At 37.2% G+C, this 24,564-nt stretch overlaps 2 protein-coding genes across 2 annotated transcripts in view; one reads left to right on the plus strand and one right to left on the minus strand.

Annotated features, from left to right (window-relative positions):
- Positions 1 to 3,022: 3,022 nt before the first annotated feature.
- On the minus strand, positions 3,023 to 18,056 carry zmat3 (zinc finger, matrin-type 3). Its single transcript, XM_024279385.2, has 6 exons — positions 17,644 to 18,056; positions 11,431 to 12,158; positions 11,214 to 11,354; positions 10,712 to 10,878; positions 9,666 to 9,769; positions 3,023 to 4,327 (listed from the first exon to the last, which is right to left on the minus strand). Exons 1-6 carry the CDS (start codon positions 17,765 to 17,767, stop codon positions 4,119 to 4,121), a joined length of 1,473 nt encoding a protein of 490 aa, XP_024135153.1. The 5' UTR covers positions 17,768 to 18,056; the 3' UTR covers positions 3,023 to 4,118.
- Positions 18,057 to 20,571: 2,515 nt separating this feature from the next.
- The window catches only part of LOC112150459 (phosphatidylinositol 4,5-bisphosphate 3-kinase catalytic subunit alpha isoform), a 22,727-nt gene continuing 18,734 nt past the window's right edge, over positions 20,572 to 24,564 (plus strand). Inside the window, exons 1-2 of the mRNA XM_024278809.2 lie at positions 20,572 to 20,980; positions 21,362 to 21,438. The gene's annotated coding sequence lies outside the window, so the exon portion shown is untranslated. The remainder of the gene's footprint in view (positions 20,981 to 21,361; positions 21,439 to 24,564) is intronic.

The following is a 24,564-nucleotide window of genomic DNA, read 5'->3' on the forward strand; positions in this document are numbered from 1 at the left end:
TTTCTTTACGCTCACTCCACATTGTTGCCCATATATCCCGATCTTCTCACCCCAACCATGCAAGCAGGTGAATAAACTCACAGAATCACAACTATAATACAAATTTGCCAGAGTTTCTACTTCTAGCCTCCAAAAACATTTAATTTAGAAATATTGAGAGGTAAATAATGATCATAAAAGCAAAACTTGAACAACATCCTGTAAAATACTTTGCCTTATGAACACCATATGCAGTGTAAAAACATGTTTCTTTCGTGCATTTAGTTCATTACAGTTTTCCCAGCCGTCCATTCAAAAAAAAAAAAAAAAAGTCTTGAACTTCCTTCAGTTTTCACGCAGAAACATCATTAGCAGCTATTATGTACTCATGCACAAAATAAACCAGTCCACTAATGTGGTTCATAACAATTCTGTCATTTACAGCAAAACACTGAGGTTAAAGTATGGTAACTTATGGTGCTGGAAATGTCCAACATTTAGATTTCAATAATGAGAACTATACCAGTAATCAAGAATGTCATGAATATCATCATATCTATCATCTAAGGCAAATTAGAAGCTAACATGGGAAATCACAACAAGACAATTCATTTGTGCTTTTATGTAAACTTCTCCAATTTAGATAATACCAAATGTATAACTTTATTTTTCAATTTATGGCTTTTACCTGCCTAAAATGCCCATACATCCGTTCATTTACAATAAAATACCACATTTGTGGATAGGAACATTTTTAGGTTATCAAACACTTCCAATTTCTTAATTCTTGGATTTCTTTTCTCTCCAAACGAAAGAACAGCTGAGGAAGTTACAACATACATCATTTACAATATAAATGTAGGCTAATTAAATGTATTACAGCAAAATCTGGTTGTAGTGAGAGTTAAAAAACACAAAACGTGATTTAAAAATACTAGTTAAACTCAAAATACTTCTTAGCTTTTCTTCACTATAGCTGCTCAAAAAGTCAGTTTATCAAAATGCACTAGAGGTATGTAAAACCTTAACTAATAAAATGTAATTCGGATCCAGTTTTCAAAATATCTGTTATCTTGTTCTTTTTTGTTTTGTTTTTTGCTTAGACCTCTGAGTGCAATCTGCACAATGCAGAAACAGATGTGCACATGCAACGTGTTTGTCCTTCTGAAACAAAGCCAGTGTAAGAGCAGTCTTCTCTCAACACTGGAGCAGCTGCACATGATTATCTGCCCAACAGCAAACCAGTGCAGCACTGGGACAGAGGGTTTTGACGCAGAGCGAAAATATTTTGGGGCCTCTGGTAATCTGGTTAATAATGCAGCTGAGGCTTTTTTAATCTGTTCGACAAAGACGGATTGCTTTTTAACTCCAGCAATTAAATCAAACTTAAGGTCACATCAAGATACTGAGTAAAAGTTTTTCCTACTGTTCAATTCTTTTTAAAAATGCTACTACCAATATGCCAGACTGTCCTGCAAACCTGGTTTAAAAGAGTTTATAATGCTCCTCCAGATTCCATTTCTCATAATTTTTTCAACAATGCTTCCACTTTCTTCCAGAGGATTTTTTGTTGCTATTGATTGCTTGCTCAACTTCTCAACACTAACTTTTAAATAATTTAGGTGCAAAAAGGCATCTAAGCATAAAATATATGGGGATACCAGTTATGAGGTTTTCTGAAGTAAGTCATCCATAAAAATCCTTTAAGAGTCCACCAGAAAGCTTGGATGATAATTGATAGGGTCCTTTAAACGATCCCAGAGCAGCCTATAGTTCCATGGAAGCAAAATATAAGTAGTGAAAAAAATGTATGTATTCAATCAGGTTGAAAGGACCGTTAGTCTTTGGTTGAAGTGCACATATCTCATGGCAACATTGGTGTGATATGATGGCTGTCATTTCGATAATGCCTCATTTTTTACAATAAAGATAGATCATATACAGTGTTGGACGATGCCTAGAGGGATTTCACAGTACTTGCTTGTGGGCAGCTCGTTAGTTTGCTATGATCCTCTGGTTCCCTCTATTCCTCTACAGTTCATTATTTACTGCACTTGAGCATGACTCTCATCCTCAATCCACGATCGTGTCGACACAATAAAAGGCTATGCTAGGAGCACTTTCATGAAAACTGTTGTTGTTTATTCCTAAATTAAACTGTTTTTCCAATGGGCCCATGAACAACCGAGTATTTTCTATTTCTTTTTGCTTTCTCTTGCTTTATCTCTTTACAGCGAGTCCTAAAACACGACTGTGTTGTGTCCTTACAGTTCTCCTGAGCCCATTTGTGTCTTGTCAAGTGTGAGTGTGTGCATGCGTTCTAGAGACACACACAAAACGATGTGAACAGCTGCTTCTCCCCACAGAGACATAACCGAGCAAAGAGCAAGCCAGGATGATGCTTCCATTCAACTTTGCAGCAAACGCATCAGTTAATAGCGACTGTAACCAATGACGACCATGTAGATTTCACTCACTAAATGTCTGTAAAGTACAAAATTGTGTCTCTTTAGCTTGAAAAAAGAACAATATATTTTTTTATTTATGCTGTTTAAATCATTTAAATTATAGGATTTTAATAATTGGAACACTAACATCAACCTTCTTATTATTGTTTACTTCTTATCATGTGGAGGTTGTATTATTTTAAGAGCAAAACTTTCTCAGCTTAACATATTGAGCCAGAGTAAAAGCTTATTGAGATTTTATTTAACCTATTTATTTGGGATAAATGTGGAAGGGAAAGCATTGAAAGAAAAGAAGAAGAATCTGCTTTCTCATCCATTCGCATCTCTGCAACTAGTGGGCTAAATCCTGACTGTGCTCCTTAGGAAAATCTACAGCGATTCAGTGATCCAACGGATATCCAGGAGCTTTACGATTTGCAAACTAATCTAAACATTTCAGTTAATTGCTCTCGGCTGTGCCAGCCCTTTTTTTTTCTTTAGATGGTGAGAGCCCCTGCATCAAAAGCCGTTTCAGCAGCTTCAGATGCAGCTTTCTCCTGACACACTGCACTCCAGAAAATGACGATAGCAGCTGCTTTTTTTATTTTTTATTTCTGCTGATGGCATCAAAGGTTGTACTGCGGAACAAAGATGGTGCTGAGGGCCTTTAGTAAAAACCCACACACAAACACATAGTGCTTGTAGGTCATCCAGCCTACACGCTATACGATTCTTGATAGTTATTAAATAAATATGACATTTTACACTATTTTAAAACATTAACAATAAAGATTTCATATGGTTTTGATTAGTAGACTATATTTACATATGTTATTTTATTTAAGGTTATTTACACAGTACTTGTGTCACTTTTTATACAATTGGAAAACCCTATAACGGCACAAATTGCTTCCATATTGCCAAGATTATTGATCAGCATCCCATCAAAGTACTGAACAGAGGTCAGCTAAGGCTCAGATTCATGTGATACCTATTAGAGATTATTGTGCTTTGCTCTAAAAAAAATATATCAAGAAGTAGTGCTTTGGATTTTTCTAACCCCTGCGATGCTATGAAGATGTTGCTCCTCTATGGCCACACTATCACTTGCTGCAGAGCCAGAACACAAATATTTTAGATTCACCATTTTTGTCCTTGATCATTTATTTACCTCATCTTCACTTCTTTTAATTTTGCAACCTCATTTAGCATTTTTCTTTTGATGCTTCCATTTTTCTGCAATCTCTTCTGGGGGCTATTCCCCCCCCCCCAAATTACAAGCATCTCATTTACATTCACTTGTATCCTGAGTCAGAATGGAAACTGAGAATGACCCAGAAAAAAATTCTGTATGCTGCACACAGGCCCAATAACCATGTCAGCATTATTATCCAATCAAAGTTCCCCATGGTGGAGTTGGATTTACACACCTCTGATGTGCAGACAGGAGGGGCTGGAGATCAAACTGTCGATCTGGCACTAAGTGGACAGCTGATCTACCCTTCCAGCGGAAGCCATCCATTAATATGTGCACCTGTCAGGTTTTAATGCTTCAGCCATATATCAAATGAGTTGCAACGAGACCTGGTTGCTGTTGGGGCCGATGGCTCTAACTAAACACGGCCCCTCGAACACAAGGCAGGGTCTGTGGCTCGTACCTCCTCATCCTTTCCTCTCCCCTTTCCCCTCCTCTTAGCTGTAGCCAAGGTTCTCCATCTCATTGCGATATCGTAACTCGGACACTTTGGCTTTATGCTGTTTGCTCTCCAGATGTTGCCTGAAGTCTGTCTCCTGTTCGGCGCCACAGTTGCACATGGAACAGTAGAACTGTCCGCTGGGAGTCACACACATGGCCAAGTCTCTGGGGATACGCTGCCTCGGCCGAGGGTTGTAGTACGGCCCTGGGGAGGCAAAAAACATGAAAGATATCAAAAGGAGCCTTACATTAAGAGCAAGATTTGTGTGTCGCGGTAATTAGGGGAAAAAAAGTTATAATTATTCAGATTTTAACCCTTTAAAACTGGAAATCCCGTGTTTATGTTCTCTGATTTACTGTAACTTTTCAACATAAACACGATCAATGCAGATTCTGAAGGAGAAAAGCATCAGAATCTACTGGAATTATGTTATAGTTGAAAATTCACAGTATGTTAAAGACTTTATGTTTTATGTTAAAGCGTCATCAATAACGCTTCAAGTGCTAAAGGGTTAACTTAGGAAAAAGTAAAAAACAAAAAGGCATTTTTCTGCATAGTATATTTGTCTTTTCTTTGACGTTTATCAGCTTTTTTTCTCTTTTCCATCAAATATTTTCTTCTCCTCCACTCTTTAGTGTGGGAGCAGCTATGTCAGCAAACCTAACCCATCAGAGGGAACTAAAGGGTTCAGGGACATTTCAACATGAGAATAGGGCGGCCAGAACTTGAAGGACGAAGCCCACAGCATGGGAGATAATTACAGTCTCTGCGAGCCGCAGCCACCCACAAAATCAAAGAACACTGAACAAAATAAACACGGCCAAAACAGAACCACCGTGAAATGAGAAGACGACAAGACAAAGGCTCTAACAATGAAGTGTCGCCCGTAAATACACTGAGGGGGCTAATTAACGGAAATAGAAACAGTCACAGTAATTCTAAACTAAAAGCTGTTGTAATTGAGATAAAAGAAGCTAATCTTTTGGAAATTTAAGAATCTTTAGCACAAAAAATAGACAATGTAGAGAAATGGCTAAAAAAAAAATCACCTTTTTATTTTGTAACAAATCACACATTCAAAAACACAAACTGCTTTGCCTTATTGAAGCCAAAATAAAATATAAAAGAATTAAAGGCATTTGTGGAAATTATAGTATTAAAACGCAAAGAATAAATAAATAAATAAATACTCAGGGCATTTTTTTTCAGATTTAATATAAATAAGAACTGATGGCAAATTCTTGGGAAAGTTGCTTAAAGTTGGATTTCATCTTTAAGCAAAGTCTATTATTTAAAAAAAATAAAAATTCCCCCACGTATTCACATTTCATTATTTGCAGTTTCACAGATTCGCGGATTTTTATTTTTCAGTCACATGACTCTTCCGGTTTGTCACAGAAACTCCTACAACTCAAGACGCTTGTATGAAACTTTTGTGTCCGAAGGAGGTGCTGCAGTGCTGAGGTGTATTTGAGATGAAGAGCACGCTGGCCCATCAGCTACCCCCCATCCTCTTTCTTTGCCTCTGCATGGAGAAATGTCATGAGCTGACTCACAAAATAATCCTAACTTGCTGAAGAAGATAATCGCAGAGGACAATTATCATCTGGAGTAGGTGTTTATTATGGATGAAACTGGCCTCTTCTGGAAGGAGATGCCCTCTCACACTTATTTGTTGATGGAGGAAGCACGCACTCCTGGATTTAAGGCACAGAGAGACAGACAGACACTCCTAGCCTGAGTCATAGGGTGAGAGGTTCTCTGTGTTCGGGTATTCGCAAATGTCTCTGGTCCCTAACCATCGCAAAAAGGGGGAACACTGTATTAACTACAAACGACATTGTCTTAGTCACACCCACATTTACAAGTGCAGCAGGTTTCTGGGTAGTTTGAATCTGTAGAGGGTTGTAGACACGCCTACTTCTCACCTACTTCACCCTTGCCCTTCCAAAAAAATGTGAATGAACATTTACACTCTACATGCTCACTGAGTGGTCTACAATCTAAAAATTTCATGTGGACCACCTGGGTACCTCACACAGATTTATCAATTTTTTACCCGCAGACAGCCCGTATCCACCCATAAGGGCAGTTGTGACTAAAGCATGACTTTATCCCAATAAAAGAGACACGTATGAGGCTTCGGTCATTTTGAAATTGGAAACTGTTTTGAGGCAATATGCATGCCACAGTAGTGGAATGGGACTGCTTAGAATAAAACGTTTGTGCATGGAGACCATGTTGCTGCAGTCGGCCATCTCAGTTGTACACAGAGGAACGTTTGATCACATTTCTCTTTAGACAAAGCCCACATTCATCAATGTCATAAAGGTGTTGCTGCAACTCTCACTGTTTTCTGTGGCTATAATGATGTACAATATGTATATGCATCTCATGAAAATGCAGACGTGGAAAAAAAAAAAAAGAAAAAAAAGACAAAGTACAGTTTGTACTTTCGTGGAACACTGAAATAAACTAAACAAATATTCCAAAAATAAACAAATTACTCATAACCTGATTCACAACTGTCAGATCCAATTATGAGTTGTTCAAAATAGATAAGTCCATCTGGGATTCGCTCAAGGTGGACCAGGAGAATCATTTGTTTGTTTGCGTGTGCACAAACTGCTGAAAATGACTGAAAATGAGAATGCAGCCGCAGGCGAGAGAAAAAGCTATTTTAGGGCTTGCCATCAAAAACCTGATGACATCAGCAGTAAAAAGAAAGAGGCTGACAGAGGGCGCATGAGAGAGGACAGCAAAATGTGCTTTTCTGTATATTTTTCATCTGACTTTAATTTGCAACAGACATGCTCTCGCTTTTGGCCACGGAAATAAAGAAGTTTGGCATGGCGAGAAGGCAGGGCGATGACGTCGGTGAAGGGTCAATCGTTTCCTTTGCTGTATCTGTTTTCACACGTGCACAAAGACGAAAGCAGACACTCACACAGGCAATGAAAGTTGAATTGGTTTTACTTAAAGCTGCAAACCCTTAAAATGTTACTTTTAGTAGCAATGCACATTTTTTCAGAAAAGCATCTAGAATAGAAAATATTGAATCAGAGGGTAGAGATTTGGTTCAAAAATGCCCCATTTTTAACAAGTATTAGCCATAAAAATGCAACTATTGAACACGGTTGTTTTAGATTTTAATATATGACTATAAGATCATATATTATATGGATGAAGTTGATAAAGATTCACATTATATATAATTTTTTTCATGTTCTGAACATATAAAATCAGAGTTTGATGAAAATCTAAGCATGACTGTGCATAGCTAGAGAGGACATTGTTTGGATTTGGACTGTTTCATACTGTACAGGATATTTACACCCTTCACATTCTCACTCCCAACTCCTCAACCCTCAGGATGTGGTATCGGACGAGGTAATGGAACCAGTACCATGTTAGGCTACCGGTTCCTCCGTCCCGAGGGTTGGGAACCCCTGATTAGCGTTTGTGGCCTGGTACCAAGCGGTCCTTGGACCAGCTGGAGGTTGGGGATTCCTGATTTAATGGGCAGCTAGCGCGTCACAAAATGATGAGTTGAGGACACCCAAAACATCTAAAAGACACGCAGAGGGGGCCTGAACCATATGACTAGTAGGGAGTAAAAATGTGTAGATACACCAGACAGCAGTGGATGCAGTTGATTTTTTTTTTATTCCAGACAACACAAATTAAAGATTTTCTTCTTCTTGTTACTTCTTAAGCACAAATTTATTAGAAAAACTCAGTAAACTAAATTTGCCGCAAACCTCCTAAGTGAGGAAGTTTTAATGTTAACAGGTGTCTGCTTACAAAAGAAGCAAACAAACAAGAAAAAAAAATAGTCTGCATTTATGTTTGTAAGTGTTCACACAGAATTGTAATGAAAGTACAGTTTGGGGGATAAGTACTCTCCCTTTTAGCTCTCCTCTGAATATATAGTAGACTTTATAATATAGAGGAATTTATAATAAAAAACTAATTTGCAGGACAACAATGGCAGATTCCATCTTTGAACGCCACATCAGTTTAAATCTGATAAGAACTCAGAAGGAGTATCATCTGAAACAGCTAATATTTAGAAGTAGCAAAAATAAACAGATAAGAAAGGAATAAATCCAACTGGAATAATACAACAGCTTGATATGGAGTCTTTCCTGAAGTGCAACAGATAATGCAGATTCAGCTATGTGAGCTCAGTGCAGAATTTGCCAACAAAACTGACTTACAAGTATCTACACCAAGACATGATGTCAGGGAAAAGAAAATAATAAAATAAAAGCTGAAATGCTTTAGGGCAGATATGAAAGCTGACACAGCTGTGGGTAAAAAAATAAGACAAACGCCTGAGGGGACGATTCAAAAATGGCCAGTGCCATCAGCAACACAGAAAAAAATGTGATTTTAATTGTGAGACATTCTTTTATATCACAATTTGGTAGAATAAGTCACAAAGAGTTTTGCCAAAGCTATAAAAGACAAACTTGAAAGCTGGTCCAATCCAAATGGAATAAAAAAAACTTCAAAGTTTAGAGGCAGAAACCTCAAAAGCACCGTCTCCTTTTGTTCCAGATCAAGGAACAATCAACAAACCCTTAACAAAAGACGTCTGAGTCATATTGCTGTCAGGGACTCGACCTTGCACAACTCTGGATATAAAAGCAAGAATTTTCAATCAGACATTGGAACATGAGCTTATATCTTTTATTGCCATGACGTGAATTCTGTGCATCTTGTTGGCAGTTAAGAAACACACAACTTTGATGAGTGAAAACGAGGAATATTGGATTAGATTTTTCTGTTGCACCTCTAGAATTGGTGAAAACAGGATCTGAAAATGACCACCTCCAACTTTCCCTCTACCTCTGTTCTTGGTTCTGCCTTTTTTGTTTTAAATATATTTGGTTCCTTTTAAGCTTAAATTAAGAAATGTGGTATCTTGCAAATGTTCAACTGCCTGCGATTTTTTAAAACACATTTTTCTTACTGTACTTCTTTTCATAAAAAAACTAAAGAAAACAAAATGCATGTGCTATTTGGTATTTAAGCCGTTTTAGAGGGCTACCTAGTAAAATAAATTAGATTTGATACAAAATATTTCAAAGCTGATAAATCAGGAGAAAAAAGATAACTGTTTAATGCAGCTCTATCCTCAACATCTGGGTCATGGAAACAGAAACATCTACTGACATGAAGGCTTCCCTGAAATATAAATAAAAGTAATGACACACTCTTGTCTAAATTAGAGTAAAGCAGATAAAACATTTTTAATGATTTTATTACAAAATCAAAAGAACAGATATTATTGAAGGCGGGTTTAGACAATATCATTTTAATAAAGGGAGTATATCAGCCTCTATATTTTATATTTGTAATAGTATTTGCAAATAAAAATGTTCAGTGATGTAATTTTGTGACAATATAAATAACTTCTTATCAGTAGAGGCTGTTTTTTCAAATGGAAGTTTCACAATGTTTGGAATGTGTTGTTTTGTACAAGATAGATGACTTGACTTAAATATTAGGTAATAACTTTGTTTGAAATTCTTACCTTGCATGGTAGCAGGCATCTGAGGGCTGCGGCGGTTTTTCACTAGTCTATATTCACTGCCGTCTTTTCGGATTCTTCTTGGGACGGCCTCCGCGCTGCTTTCTCTGTCAGGCACAGACAGAATCATTTTAGTACAAAAATAAATCCTAAATATGATCACATTTTCAAACAGAGGGAATAAGTACTTGGTTTAAAAGAAAGGATTTTTTTTTTTTTAATTTGTGCTAAAGATCTTTCAACAAAAATTCCAGTTCACTGCATTTTGAGTGTGACTCTGCAGCAGTTGCATACCCCCCTTTTATCTGAAATATCCTAATTTTACTAAAGCTGTATGGCTGTCTTAGCATATGTGAAACGTATAAGTGTGTCTGCTGTCAGGCAGGAGTGTCACTCTGACTATTATTATTATGCTAAGAAAGTATTTAAACTTAAGTTAGAGGTTGATGGCAAACACATTTTACATTCTTAAAGAATTTTGATGTCAGGCAACAATGGATGCAGTTTTTTTCAATGCTAGAAATGCCACTGCAAGACCGATTGGCATGAATGAATATAAAAACAAATGCAGGCGGCCGTTGCAGTAATTTTACTGGATCTCTTGAAAAGAAGACAGTTTTTGTTTTACTATAATAATTATCTGCTGTGAACTCTAGTTGCAGCAAATGTTGTCATTATTTATAATATCAATTGTATCTGTTGCGAAGATTACAATTTATTATTTCTTTGGCATTGCATTTTCACTCAAATGAGGAATTCTTTGGATCGACCCCTCCTTAGCAGTTTGGGTTTACAGTAAATTTGAGCACTTTGGCTAAAAACTAAAACAGCTTATGGCCTCTAAAATAATGGAAAAGAAAAAAGCTTTCTACATATTTTAAGGTACAAATTTTCTTTCTGGATTTAAACATACAAACCAGACAGTATAACAGATCAAAATGTGCAGAGAACTTTCACTTTTGGAGGTGAACATATTTAAACAAAACCAGGATAGCTGAATTTAAAAAACCCTGTTGCCAAACAACAACTCAGACTTCATCCGTACTTACATGTTATTGGAGTTCTGTTGGGCTTCAGCCAGTCGTAGCCTCTTTGCATGGTTCTTGCCTTGGTAGTGAGCTTGTGCAACTGCCAGGGAGCTGAAGGAGGCGTCACACAGTTTACAATAGTCATTTTCTGTGGCCAAGATGACTCGGGGTGCCCCCTTATACAGCCCCTGTGGCCACAAGACAAAGCGGTGCAGTGTTTGTGGTGAGTCAGGGAGTAAACAGACAGAATAAAGTTCATGGCCTCAGGATGTTTTTATTTCTTTTAGGAAATCACCTTCAAAACCTTATTAACAATGACTTATGTTAAAAAATATGAAATATTTTAAGGTTTCAGTTGGAATAATCACAGCGCATATTGATATTAGATTTTTTTTTTTGACAATTTAATTCAAGTTTAAGAAAATGAGTTATAGAGCTTTATGTCAAAAACATCAACAAATGTTGTGGCAGACAGAGATAAATATAATAACGGCTCTTTTATGATGCTAAAATTGAGCCTTACTTGCTTTCCTGCATCAGCATCTCCAGATCCTAAGACGAACCCCGTCTGACCCACACCTTCAAGGGCTTCTGGGATTCTGATTGCTGGAGGCTGTTTACTACCAGCGTAGAAGTTTCGTAACTTTTTACTGTGGTTCTTTCCCTTAAGAGAAGAAACATTGTTTTTACTTATTTGGTTCATTTGTATCACAATGACGTTCGGCTATCTCTGAACTCACCTGGTAGTGAGCCTGTGCCTGCTGAGCAGAGTTGAGTGTAACGTTGCAGAGTTTACAATATAGTGGTTTACAAAACTCTTCCAAGCCCATAGAGTCTTCCTGCTCCTCCATCCCAAGTGAAGAACCCTCATCCACATCCAGCTCGCTGGCTGGGGCAGCCTGAGCTGGAGGTGGACCGCACACAGGCCTGGACACTGGGGCTGGGATTAAGGCTGGTCCTGGTGGCCTTGGGGGGATCTGTGAGGGCTCAGGGCTTGGAGCAGGAGTTGATGATAAAGAGCTAAGAGGAAGGGAAAATCGTCCAGTAGCTTGCGTCACTACAGTCGGGGGCACCAATGCCTGGGCAGGTGTTAAGTGTGGAGGCCCTAGCTGTTGCGTGAGATCTATTGTGGGACGTAGTATTGCCTGAGTGGGGTTTCCAGGTGGAGGTCCGAGAGTGTGTGCCATTGCGGGTTGACCTGGGGGCATTGGAGGAGGGCCCAGGGTGTGTTGTGGGGTAATAGGTGGTGGTCTTAATGTATGAGAGGCAGTTATGTGAGGTCCAAGACTTTGGGCAGGAGCCATTGTTGGAGGTCCGATTGCCTGAGCAGGGTTAATGTGGGGTAAACCAAGAGGCTGCGTAGGCGTCATTGGCGGAGGCCCCAAGGGGTGCAGGGAGTCCATGTGTTGGAAGGGCTGCTGGGGATGGCTAAACAGACTTAAAGGAGGCTTCATCATGGCTTCAGTACCTGTGGACATCAAAATAGGTTTATTTTAACTCCTACTGTCAGTTACCTACTGATTAATACATTAAGGGAGTCACAAAAACAGCCTACAACCATCTAAAAATATTTCAAGGATTAGAGATCTGATGCAGGACCTGGAAAAAACTAGTGCATGCGTTCATCTTTACTCGACTTGATGTTTTTACAGGACTACCAAAAAAATCCACCAGGAAACTGCAGCTTATTCAGAACTCTGCTGCTCGGGTTCTCACAAGGACCAAGAAAGTAGACCACATCAGTCCAGTTCTAAGGTCTCTAAACTGGTTACCTGTCTGTCAGAGGATAGCCTTTAAAGTTTTGTTTCTGGTTTATAAAGCGTTGAATGGTTTAGAACCAAAATACATGACTGACCCCCTGACCCAGTATGTACCAGCCAGACCACTCCGGTCATCAGGATGCAGCCTTTTATCAGTTCCTAAAGTCAGAGCTAAGCTGCAGTCAGCTTCTATGTTCAACAGATCTGGAAAAAAACTTCCAGAAAACCTTAGATCAACTAAAACACTCAGTGAATTTAAATCCAGGTAAAGGACTCACCTGTTCTCAGTTGCATTTGATTAATATGTATTCAAAAGTTTATATCTGCACTGGTTAGCGATGATTGTTTAAAAGTAAAATCTTTTTACTTTCTTTTAATATTATTTTAATGATCAAATCTTTACTATTTCTTTTGATTATTCTTTCTAATGTTTTATGTAAAGCACTTCGAATTGTCTCTGTACATGAAATATGCAAAACAAATAAACCTACCTTGTCTAAACCTTAATGGTGTTTGGACCCTTAAAGACCCACTCCAAAGAAAATTGTGTTTTTGGTGTTTTAACATGTTCTTGTAGCATTTTTCTTGTGATGTAGGACATATATAAAATAATTTAAAATTAAAATGACGTTTCTGAGTATTTCTTTGTTCAAATTGTGTTGGATCAGGAGTGGATAAAACCCTGCGGTTTGAAGGAGGTCTGGTTTGTGACGCAGCAACTGCGATCGATGATCTGTTCCAATTCTAAGCCTTCCACTTGCTGACAAATATATCAATTAACGTCTTCATTTTCATTGAGCTGGCATCTAGCTCCAAACTGTACAGCTGGATGGCTCTGATATTGTTTGCTACACTAATGTTAGCTTGGAGTTATAAGGGGCTGTAAGCTAGAGGGAGAGAGTGTAAACAAACAACCCAGAGGCAAATTTTGAATGAGCTCCTGCTGTGCTGCAGAAAATAAAAATGACATAGGCTTTTTGATTTTTGCTAAAAGCAAAGAGCATACAGTAACTTTTTTACTGGTCAACTTTTAAACACAGTCAATGTCTGTCATCTATAGTTGGAAGAGGTTTGGTGTGAAATGTCGAAGCGGTGCAAATCTTCTCAATCATGCTCCAGGCTTTTTCTTTCACAGCTCTATTCCGATATATGAAAAACACTTGGTATCATATAATTCCAGACAAATGACAATTATTAATTTCTCCACCATGATCAATGTTCATATGGTTTTGTGAATTAAAGGGGGAGCCATCCATACATCACTACTAAAAGGGAGTCCCTGACTGGAAGTTTAACCTAGTTTAACTTTCAACACGCGTTCAGTGGGGGTTTTTGTTTTGTATGTAGAGCCCAAAAGCAGTCGTAGAAACTTGCGCAGCAACTCGTGAATGCAAGAGATGGCAAAGCGGAAGCCTAGGACGCACATTTACATAGACTTTTCATTGGAAGTGGTCTCTTTAACACGCTTTAAAAACAAAACTTCTGGGCAACTGGAGTACCTGGGGTAATATTATACCTAAAATATCAGAACATTTAAGCTTTCAAATGACACTCTGTCGTTGTTTTGCAAATATAAAAATAACATTAAAGTTATTGCCCTAATTACTTGGATTTTCTTCTGATACCATGCTAGTCTGCATCTTCACAAGATGAACTGTTAAATACTGATAACAGATTTTTGAGAGTAAAGTGAAGTCATTAGTGAGCTCTATGTGCTCATCCCACATAAGCGCTTGGACTTGTCCATCGTGAGTGATGTTATTAGTTACTCTTTCTTTGTCTAAGTGCAGCCTTGCAGAGCTGCTAAAGTGGTCGTGATCTTCATCTTGTTCAGCACAAAATAACCCAGAGAGCAAAATTGGGAGTTTGTGATCAGATGAATTGGTGTTCATAAAGAAAACTGCTAAGGGGTTCAGTTGGACAAAAAACTGTTTAAGCTTAAATGTAAATGTTCTACAGCTGCCAGAATTCTGCAGGAAATGTAAGCTAGGTTACTGGTCATCCAAACCAATGCTTTTTTGGATAAGGAAATGAAGATGAAAATGAAAAAAAAAACGATGCAACATCAAGTTCCTAGTGTGGTATATAGTTAGACAAATGAAAACAATGAATATAAAGCTTGTTTTACTGATTAAATTGTGACGCTAACTGAATTAAAAAGTTCTTAAATACTTGTTTATTAAGATCATTGTCCACTGACAGATGGAAACCCTGCGGTGGTTTCCGCATGTTAAGAGATGGTTGAATGGAAAAACATATCCAGACAGAGGAGGTTTACACTTGAGTGGACATCACAAAGATCAGTCTGAGCCTGCAGTGCCTGCAGTCATGCATACAGGACATCAAACATACACACACACATAGAGGCACTGACAAATAAAAAAACCCCTCACAGGCTCAAGATTTACATGCAAATGTGTGCACACTGTGGTGTTTAGAATGATTTAGAAAAATAAACATGAAAAGATGAATGTGTTTATGCATACGTGTATGCGTTAGTCTGCATGTGGAATTAGGTGATATACAAGATATCTTGTAAGGCCATTGGAAGCCAACAGCTGGGTCAGAACTTACTGTACTAGAAGCTTTTGTTTGGACTCCAATCAGATGGCCAATACTTGTGAATCATGGACCCAAAATAAAACCCTGCGGTGTTTGTGTTTCCGACTGCTGTTCCCTGTCAGTTTGTCTGTCCGGCACCCTGTCTGTCATCTGGCCCAGCTGGCCTCAGCAGAAAAGTATGCTGGACAGCACACTGACCCTTACTATGAGTCATGTCAACTGCAAGATGAGCCTGTAAAACAGTTCCATCCGATCTGGCTGCAATGCCAATAAAGTTCTGCTGTGTGACATATAAATAAATATTATTACTTTGTTGCTGGCAAGTGCTGTTTTGCTTTGTTCTGCTCGTCAGCTGTTTTGTATTGCAGTTTGAGGAGTTTATAAGACAAAACATTTCCAAGTAGAATGAAGAACTGTTTATTTGTGGAAAATGCAACAGACAAAGTTTGAGATTGGCAAGAGCAACTCAGTGGGTGGATGGTTGAGTAAAGCCAGCCCAAACAATACCATTGAACAAACTGTAGTTTTGTTTTAAAAAAAACTACTACAGTTTAATACCATAGAAATAGAATGATTTTAAATTCATATCATTTGGACTTTTTAAAATAAATGTTAAGTTTAAGTTCCTTCGGTTTAGACTCTGAAATAAAAACTTTTATTTGCAAAGTTGCATATTGACTTTACAATAACAGTGGTCCCTTATTAATTGTGGGAGTTTCCTTCTAAGAAATAACTTGAAATAAGCAGAATCTACAAAGGAGCTTATTTTTTTTTATACGTATAATAGATTTTTTAGGGCTGTAAAACCCCTCACTCTACAGTAGAATGCCCTGTTAAAAATAAAAGCATGCAAAATTGCACTAAAAAGATTTGCAAAAAATTAACTATATTTTAGCAACGGGGCCAAAGAGCATTTTTCAACATAAAAATACAAATTAAAGGAAAAATAATAATCAATTTTACCCATAACTGGTATGTTCACATTTATGATCATCAGGGACACTGAAGCTCATTTGGCGTTCTTGAAAATCTTTGTGAAAATTAAATTGCTTTCCTTTTTTCAAGAGGAAAAGTGGAAATAGACACAATAACAATGACCCAATGTCCAATAATAATCAACTATTATTGTGCAAACTGCAAATATGGAAGCCATTAAATAAGGGAAATTACTATACATAATAGCAAAAACAGGCAGGGACAATGTGGGATACTGGGAAATCTGATATATATATATTTTTTTTGGCTTGCCATAATCTATACATGAGCTTTCAAAGTTATGTACTTATAACATATTCCCAGTCGTGAGTCCTTAAATTTAGAGTTTAAAACCCTTTTGTTCTGAATGTGAGGCTGAAAACAGATCTTTGCATGTCATAATCAAAATGGTGCAAAATTACCTCCCAAATACCAAATCATTTGACAATCAGCAGCAAATATCACATGTACCGTATTTTTAATCTGTTATTTGTTCCAAAGATGTCAAGCTCATCATAACTGTCAGTCAGCATGGGCGTTCTTGAGTCAGTCAGCCGTCGGAATGGTCTTAGCTCAACTCTGAGGTTCGTAGCGTGCTGTGAACCTGAAAACAAAACGCCACTTGTGTCTTAAAGCTTTTCCATTTCCCAGTCTCTACTGAGAATCTTTAAATAGGCCGAGTGTTCATTTTCTCTAGAGTTTCTCTTGCCCTACTGTGTTGTGTCACATCAATTATGGAGCAATGAGAAGCGCATGCCTCCTGCACTTATTCAATATGCTTCGCTGGACATTGAACAACCAGTTCGCTGCAAATACCAAATATGTCCTATTGTAGTTTGTAATTCACCTACTGTACTCTTACAGTGGTCCACATGCCCCTGTTAGTGCTTCTAATCAAAGTCAAATGTATTTTTTAAGGACTAAAAGCTCTAGTCACCTGGCCTACATGCATTAGCTTTTTGTTATTATCGGGATAATATCCACCCCCCCCCCCACTAAGAGCAAACAGCTCCTGCAGCATCCACCTTTTAAAAGGCTTGATGTCATGCTACCGTCTAATGTACATATCTTTAACTAGATTTATTATTATTGATTAAGATGTACTACCAAAAATGTGGATACATTTAAACTTTAAATTAAAAATATGGAATTACATTTGAAAAGCTCCAGTAATAGTGGAATTTTCTTTGATTTTCTGTAAAATAATCAAAGGCGGTTTCACAAGAGATGACTTAATGAGCTGTAAATGGCATGTATATTGATCAGTAATACATCATGATCGTGCAAGTGCACCTTCATGATTTGCTTGATGCAATTTAAAAAAAATATATAACAAAACGTGGATTTTAAACATGTTTTTTTGTATAATTGTCACACTCAGATGAGTAAAGTAAGGGGTGCAATTGTGATTTTTCTCACTTTTTCTGCTCACTTCTTTGCCCAAAACGTTGAATGAGATCAAACACAAGGTATCTTGCAGCACCAAAGACCAATCGGACCTTAGATTTTGCATGGCAGCATCCGAGCTGGAGCAGGTTGGCTGATGCACCCCACATTCAAGAAGATGACTGCACCGCCTGGATAACCCTCCTTAACACCCACCTTCCACTGTAACATCTGCAGTCGTTACATTCTTCTCAATTTGCCTTCACTTACCTGGTAATTGTGCAAAATAATGGCTGCTGTCACCGTAGCGGACCGGCTGCGAAGTGTAGTTTGGGCAGAAGCCCGCACTCTGGTAATAGGCTGCATCCCCGCTCCTGAGCTGCAACGCCATCATCACAGGAACATCCCTCCCTCCGCCAACTTCTCTCCAAAAAACCGGGCGGTCAGGCAGGATGACAGTCCCTACCCGCGCAGACAATGATCCTCTCACCGGAGGGGAGACCTCCGGATGAGAGGGACGCGCGGGGGGAGACAAACGCAAGAAATGTGGGTCGGACGCAAACAGTTGTCTTTGTGGCTTGGCATGAGGCTTCGGCAAGCATCTCGTCACAACGTGTAAAACGAGATTTATTTAAAGACGGATGTCAAGCTAGGATTTCTCCGGCTTCCCCTTTCATCTTGGTACAGTCCATTTCCGATGCCACTGCTGCTTCTTTGCATGGGTGGCAAAAATGACACATTGTGGGAATATGTTGCACCTCTGTGGTACACTCAGATAAACCTGAAATCTTCATAAAGACAAGTGGTGGAGGCTATAAAAATAAAACGTGTGCATAAAATATTAACAATAATAACAGTAACGATAGGGGATAGTTGAAAAATAAGCGTTTTTAAAGCAAATTGTGTTTGTCTAAATTAGATATTCAATCTAAACTTCAATTATTTACAATATTGTCCCACCTTCTTTTAATTTTAGTTTTCCTATTTGCAAATTAGGATATTTATTGTCATAAAGTCCAAAGCTTCTTCCTTGACACCACAAGACAGCCAAAATGTAAAGCTCATCCCAACACCTTTAAAATATGTACACTTTTTTAATGTTGCAACTTGCTCTCTATTTAAGATTGTGTCATAATTCACTAGTACACTTAAATAAATTAATGTATTTATTTAAACTATTGCATTATTTCATGGTTACAATGGAGAGAGGTGACTTGATCTTATTTTATAATTAGAGTTAATATAATGGTGGTTCCAAAAAAAAAAGATACCAAAATAAATCTTACTAAAATTCAACTCAATTATTCTTTTTTTATTCTTATAGCAATTCCGATTTTTTTTCAATGGAAAATTTCCCTTTTAAAAACATTTTCTATAATTAGAAAATTTTCTGGGAAGAAGTTGAAATAATTGGTAGTGATTAATCTGATTCTGAGAAGGAAGTACTGATGTAGTCACCATTTGGTAATGGTTGTTTTTTTGGACACAAACATGAATACTTTCCACACATTCAAACACCATTGCAAAGTGTAGAGGTACCTTAGTAACGATGGACACAAACAATGCAACATCATCCAATGTCTCTGACAATTCAAACTTTTGAGTGCTCTTGTTTGCATGTTTTCGCATGTTAAGATGAGTAGGAGGAGCAGACTTAATATGTTGTTTTTATGTTTATTTTTCATTTTATATAAAATTTTGTGGTGCTCACGTGATACTCTTCAAATTAAGACATTCTCTTCAAAGTTTTGTTTCATAAAGTTAAGCCCACTGTTGTTTTTTTTTACACATAAAAATAGTACAAAGGGAACATTATTTGAACATTATACCACACTGTATGGTCACATGTCTATGCTAAATTCAAAGTGTTACCACACATTGGAAAAAGTGATGATGTCTTGATAATGTTTTGCTGCTATCATATGTGTTTTGTTCACTGTTATTGTACTTTGCTGTTTCTTTATAGTAAAGTAAAGCTATGCTTTGCCTCAATCCTAATGATATATTCAATTTATTTCATTTTGAAACGATTTTATGGTGCTATAGATTCAATTAAAAAACTTTCCTTAGACAGATCAATCTGGTTGAATCTTTGGAAAATAAATCTCTTCATCAATTGAGTTGATTAATAGTTACACAGTAACCTGGTAACTTTATGTGTTCAACTATGGTGGATTTATGTTTTACTTATGCATGTGTTTCAACTTGTATCAATGTTATCGTATATTATCTGTCAATGCTCATATATTTATGCATATTTCCAATAAAATCTCTTTACCATTTATTTGCATTATACTAACTTTGGCCTAATGTAGTTTATATCACAGCCCCAAACAGATTAAGCCATTGCAGGGTTTTTGATTATTGTTTTACAATATTTGTCTGCTATAATCTCTCTCTTTGTTTTCTTTTGATAAGATGAAAAATGTTTGATTTCTCATGGGGCCCTACGTTTGCTGAGGGGTCCAACACTGTATCTGTGAATGCTTTTAAGATCCAAAACAATGAAAATTGTGATTTTGGTGTTTATAACATGTTCTTGTAGTATTTTTCTTATATTGGATGACATAACATATTTTAAGATTAAAACTGAGTGTTTGTTTTATTTAAAGTGTGATGAATCATACAAAAATTACCTTTCAAAAAAGTCCTTGAAGCAATTGAAATGGGCAGGCTTTTAAAAAATACATACATTAACGTCTATGTTTTCCTTGTCTGAGCTTGCATCTAGTCCAAACTGTACGTACTGTAGTTTTGATATTTCTCTCAATTTTTGCTGCCCTGCTAATGTTTGGTTGGAAAGGCAGAAAGAGTGTAAACATAGGGATGATGGGAAATCAGCTGAAGCTTACTTCCCAGCCAAAAGTCCTGCAAATTTCCAATTAATTCCTGGTGCCCATCAGAAAATATGTCTTAACATGACTTTTTGATTTGGGCTAAAACTGCTTAATCATAAAAAAAGATTACGGGACGATTTTTACAAATAAATGAAAATATAGTTTAATGTCCTATGAGATTAAAAATGTGAATATATGGAGATTTTTCTGCTTGAAATTCCTTCAAATTGCTTAAAAAATGTAATTTAAAGGAAGGGTGAAAATACACAAATGACTCAGAAATGTGTGGTTAAATTGATGGTTTTTGTCGTCCAAAGTGTGACTTAAATGTGACATCTCATGCCATCACAAACGCCCATATCACTTTCACTCTTGCTGGGTGTTTTGTAGTCAAGGGAAGGGAGGAGGGCTCCAGACAGAGCGTGGCTGCATTGTCGCAGTAACACAACTTATCCCATCGAGCTGCTCTTCAGCAGCCCACAACATCCTCCAGGTCGACTTTCTGTGACTGGACAAGGCTGGTCTGGGCTTCGTAACCATAAACCCCACTGTCTGCGAGGGTTTCCCGTTACTATCGTGGAGTCTCGGCGGCTGTCACCGAGATCTGGCGCAGGAGCTGACAGACAGATAACTGCTTGCTTCGCCCGGCGCCGGGAGACACCAAACCCGGGCGTCGGGAAGCGGAGGTTTCGGCTAGTTGGAAGCTAGCTGGCGTTAGCCGGGAGACTCACTATCGGACCAGCGCCTTTCAATGGCTTTGAATTGAAGAGGTACGTTCTCAGATGAAATGCGGAATATTAAAGCTTCACCATGTTTATCACGGAAAGTGGAATGTTCCCCATAGAATGACAGGTTTAGCATTAGCCTTTAGCTACATTCCAAAACTGCTGTATTTTAGCCTAAAAATGCATATATAAAATTGAAAATAATAATAATAAACATTGGGTTACGATACTTTTTTTACATGTTATTTTTGTGTAACATAGCCGTTTTTATTAACATTGGTTGTGTGTTGTGTAGTTGTCATATCTGAGCTGTCATTCCCCAAAACACGCATTGTTAGCTGACCCATTGCTAGTCAGTGGGGATGACCCAAGTTGCTGTACAGGTTGTGCCTGATGTTGTTTTGATTTTTCCTCCTTTTGTTTCAGTCTCTCTTCGTGGAGATGGAATGAAACATGAAGGGTGGAACTATTTTGCCATTTAAATAGGAGGGCGTCGCTTCAAGGTACGATCCAACATTTTTAAAAAGCACAATCACATGTATTGAAGCTGCCTCCTCCTAGTTACTATGTTGTGGGGTTCAGCTAACCCATACTTTAACAATATTTAACCATGCTGAGGTTCTGCATGTGCTTCCATCCTGCCAACAAAAGTATTGTGTAGCTGTGTGTCAGTATTCAAAAGCAAGTTTGTGTCTGGGCCAACGTTTCCTCACTCCCCACATCCTGTGTTTTGAGGAAGCTTCCTCTTTTGTCCTAAAGTGCTATGCTGCATCCTGATCAGGGTCACTCTGCTCAATGCTTGTTTTGTTTGAGCTCACATTTTTTTTGTCAGTTTTCGATTTGCTTTTACATACAATAAACGCTACCTGTATTAGCTTCATTTTTTTTCTCTCTAAAGTCGAAGGTCAGACAATTTTCCATCCAAAGCATCAATTAAATACTGCTCTCTCTTCCTCTGTCATATTAGGTTTGACATTTCTATCCATTAAGTACATTTAAAATCAAATCATTTACAAATGGATAATTTTTGAATATTTTTAAAAGTTTAAAGATCCACTCAGATGAAAATCCTATTTTTGACTTGTTCTTGTAGCATTTTTTTTAAATGATGGAGGACATATATAAAAAAATGATCCCACAATTGCTTTTTTTAAGTATTTCTTTTATCAAATAGTCGTAAATTGGGAGTAGATCCACAAATTCAGTTGGAAAAAGCTTTTAAGTGTGACGTAGAAGCTGCTATGATAGGCTACAAGCTCCTCTTCCTTCTGATGCATCCACTTGTACATGACTGTACTTGGTTGTTTTACCTTTGATAATCTAAGTTTTTTCCTATTCAGTTAGTAGTATATATGTTTATCTGTAACATTTTATTTGTGTGTTTTACCTAATTACATTTTTATTACTTTGAAAAAAAACCTACCAAATAAAGACTAAATAGCCCAACCAGATTTAATGTCTTCATATATTTGTTACATCATAATTACGTTATTTTTTTATTGGTGTTTTACTAGTATTTTAGTCTCTTTTCTTCTGTTTTAGACTTTTATATTATTATTATTATAATTATTATTTTATTCTTCACTCCTATGGTTCCAGGAAACACCATTTCACTTTGTCTGCAATACACTGTATACAGACAATAAAACTTCTATTCTATTCTATTGTATTCTATTGTATTCTATTGTATTCTATTCTATTCTATTCTATTCTATTCTATTCTATTCTATTCTATATGTTTCTTTGTTTGTCTTCATTAGTTTTTTGTTTTTGCTTTGACTGCTTGAAAGACTATTCCAATTCTAAAAAAAAAAAAAATCCTAAAAAAAATAAAAGGAAAATACTAGTCACATCGTCCAAAGTTTAAGAACTAATCAGTCAAAAGAAACCCCTTAGTGTAGTTGTTTTTCCTTGTGCGGTATGAGTGTTCAACACTACCATAAAGTTTTATGTGGCACAATAAAAACAAGGTGGCTCAAACATATTTCCTTCCACTGAGTGCATGAATGATGAGAAGTTAAAAGCTGAAAAAGAAGTCGATAATCTGTCTGACAACAATGAAAATAAGGCCTCAGCCATGTCACGTTTAAGTCCAAAGTCTGGATCCACTTAAGTTTATGCATTATTGATGTACAGAACCCATAGTCTATAATCTTATCAGTCGTTATAGACTGTATCTTTATTAAAAAAAAGAAAGATTTCATGTTTTCTTGCGGTGCAGTCAACATACTACCTTAAAAATTAGATTGATCTGTTATCCCAAACAAAAATAAAAGTAGGTTTAAAAGATTATTCTACAGCAGCCCTTCAGAAACAGCTGCTTGAAGGAGTTTTCTCTTCTCCTCATCTTGTGATCCAGTCTATGGTTATTTTTAATAGCTGATCATTGAACATTATATCATCACTAACAGTAACCCCTCTGAGCTCAAGTTGTGCTGCTCTCAGATGTGATCAGTGATTCAGAGGCTAAAGTGGGGGACCTCATAGTGTCATTCCTAACGTTGTGGATTTGTAACATGTAGGGGAAATGCTGGTCCCGATGGTCTGCTCTGTCAGTGTTTCATTCAGTTTTCAGGGGACGTAAGAGTTTCATAACCCAGTTGTCCTATTTTCATTTTATTGTGCGAATAAACCCCTAAGTGTTTTCCCTTAAAGATTGCTTTTCATTCCTTCTGAAATCATTTGAGTCGTAAAATGTTTGATGGCAGCAGCAGAGAAATGTACAGCTCAAGCTAAAGAACGGCGACTCGCAGTCAAACAAACTTGCACGAAGAGATGTTTACCTGACGTCATTTAAAATGTACATTTCCAAAGACTCGTTTACTGTTTAACAGCAGCCTGAATTTACAGACTGGAAAAAACAGCCTGATTTTTTTGACTGCTGTTCTTTGAGAAATACAGCTCTGTGCAGAGCTCGTAGGCTTTCTGGCATTTCCTAATGTTTTGCTTCCAGTGTGCCAGAGGTTCATGTAATACTTTAAATGGTCTTAAACAATATTCCTGTCTGTTGTTTGAAGGCATTTTATTCTATTTTAATTATCTATTTCTATCTAAAGCAGGCTGTACAGCCATATTCTTGACTAAGTACTTTTGTTTTATTCAAAATTATTTTTTTTGCAACAAACTGCCTGTAAAAAAAGTTCCTAAATACAAAAATTGTTTTTGCTTTTTAAATGTATTTTGAATGCGGTAGATTAACTTCATGGTTCAGAGTTAGGTGCTTTAAGAAAACAAAAGCAGATACTAGTCTTGACTTTAAAACCAAAAGGATAAAATATTTTTTTGATAATCGATACCATTAGAAAACTAATTCTCAACACGGGAAAACAATCTTCAGTTTCATTAAAGAAAAATGAGTGAGTGAAAAGCTTAAACCTTAATTTTAGTAATGGATGTGCTCTGTTTTTGTTTTCTGGGTTGACTGAGACAGTCCTGCTGAGAAATGAGCTGACCATTATTCATTAGACATGAATTCACCATTAACAGATCACAGTAGGGTTTTTTGAAGCTTGTTTGGGATTGATTTGAAAGGGTCAGCATGACCTGGCTTTTATTATCATGGAAATACCTTTTAGTTCCAACATTCATACTTAAGAAACTAAACCACAAACATAGACTAAAGTATCTGT

This window comes from Oryzias melastigma, linkage group LG4, assembly GCF_002922805.2.
Source record: "Oryzias melastigma strain HK-1 linkage group LG4, ASM292280v2, whole genome shotgun sequence".
NCBI classification, from domain to species: Eukaryota; Metazoa; Chordata; class Actinopteri; order Beloniformes; family Adrianichthyidae; genus Oryzias; species Oryzias melastigma.

Excerpts from the sequence above, each read along its gene's own strand:
- zmat3 (XM_024279385.2), bottom strand. The coding sequence starts at position 17,767 with ATGATGGCGTTGCAGCTCAGGAGCGGGGATGCAGCCTATTACCAGAGT. Across the intron at positions 11,355-11,430 it reads AGGCACAGGCTCACTACCAG|GGAAAGAACCACAGTAAAAA; the intron begins GTGAGTTCAGAG and ends TCTTCTCTTAAG. Across the intron at positions 4,328-9,665 it reads GATGCCTGCTACCATGCAAG|GGCCGTACTACAACCCTCGG; the intron begins GTAAGAATTTCA and ends TTGCCTCCCCAG.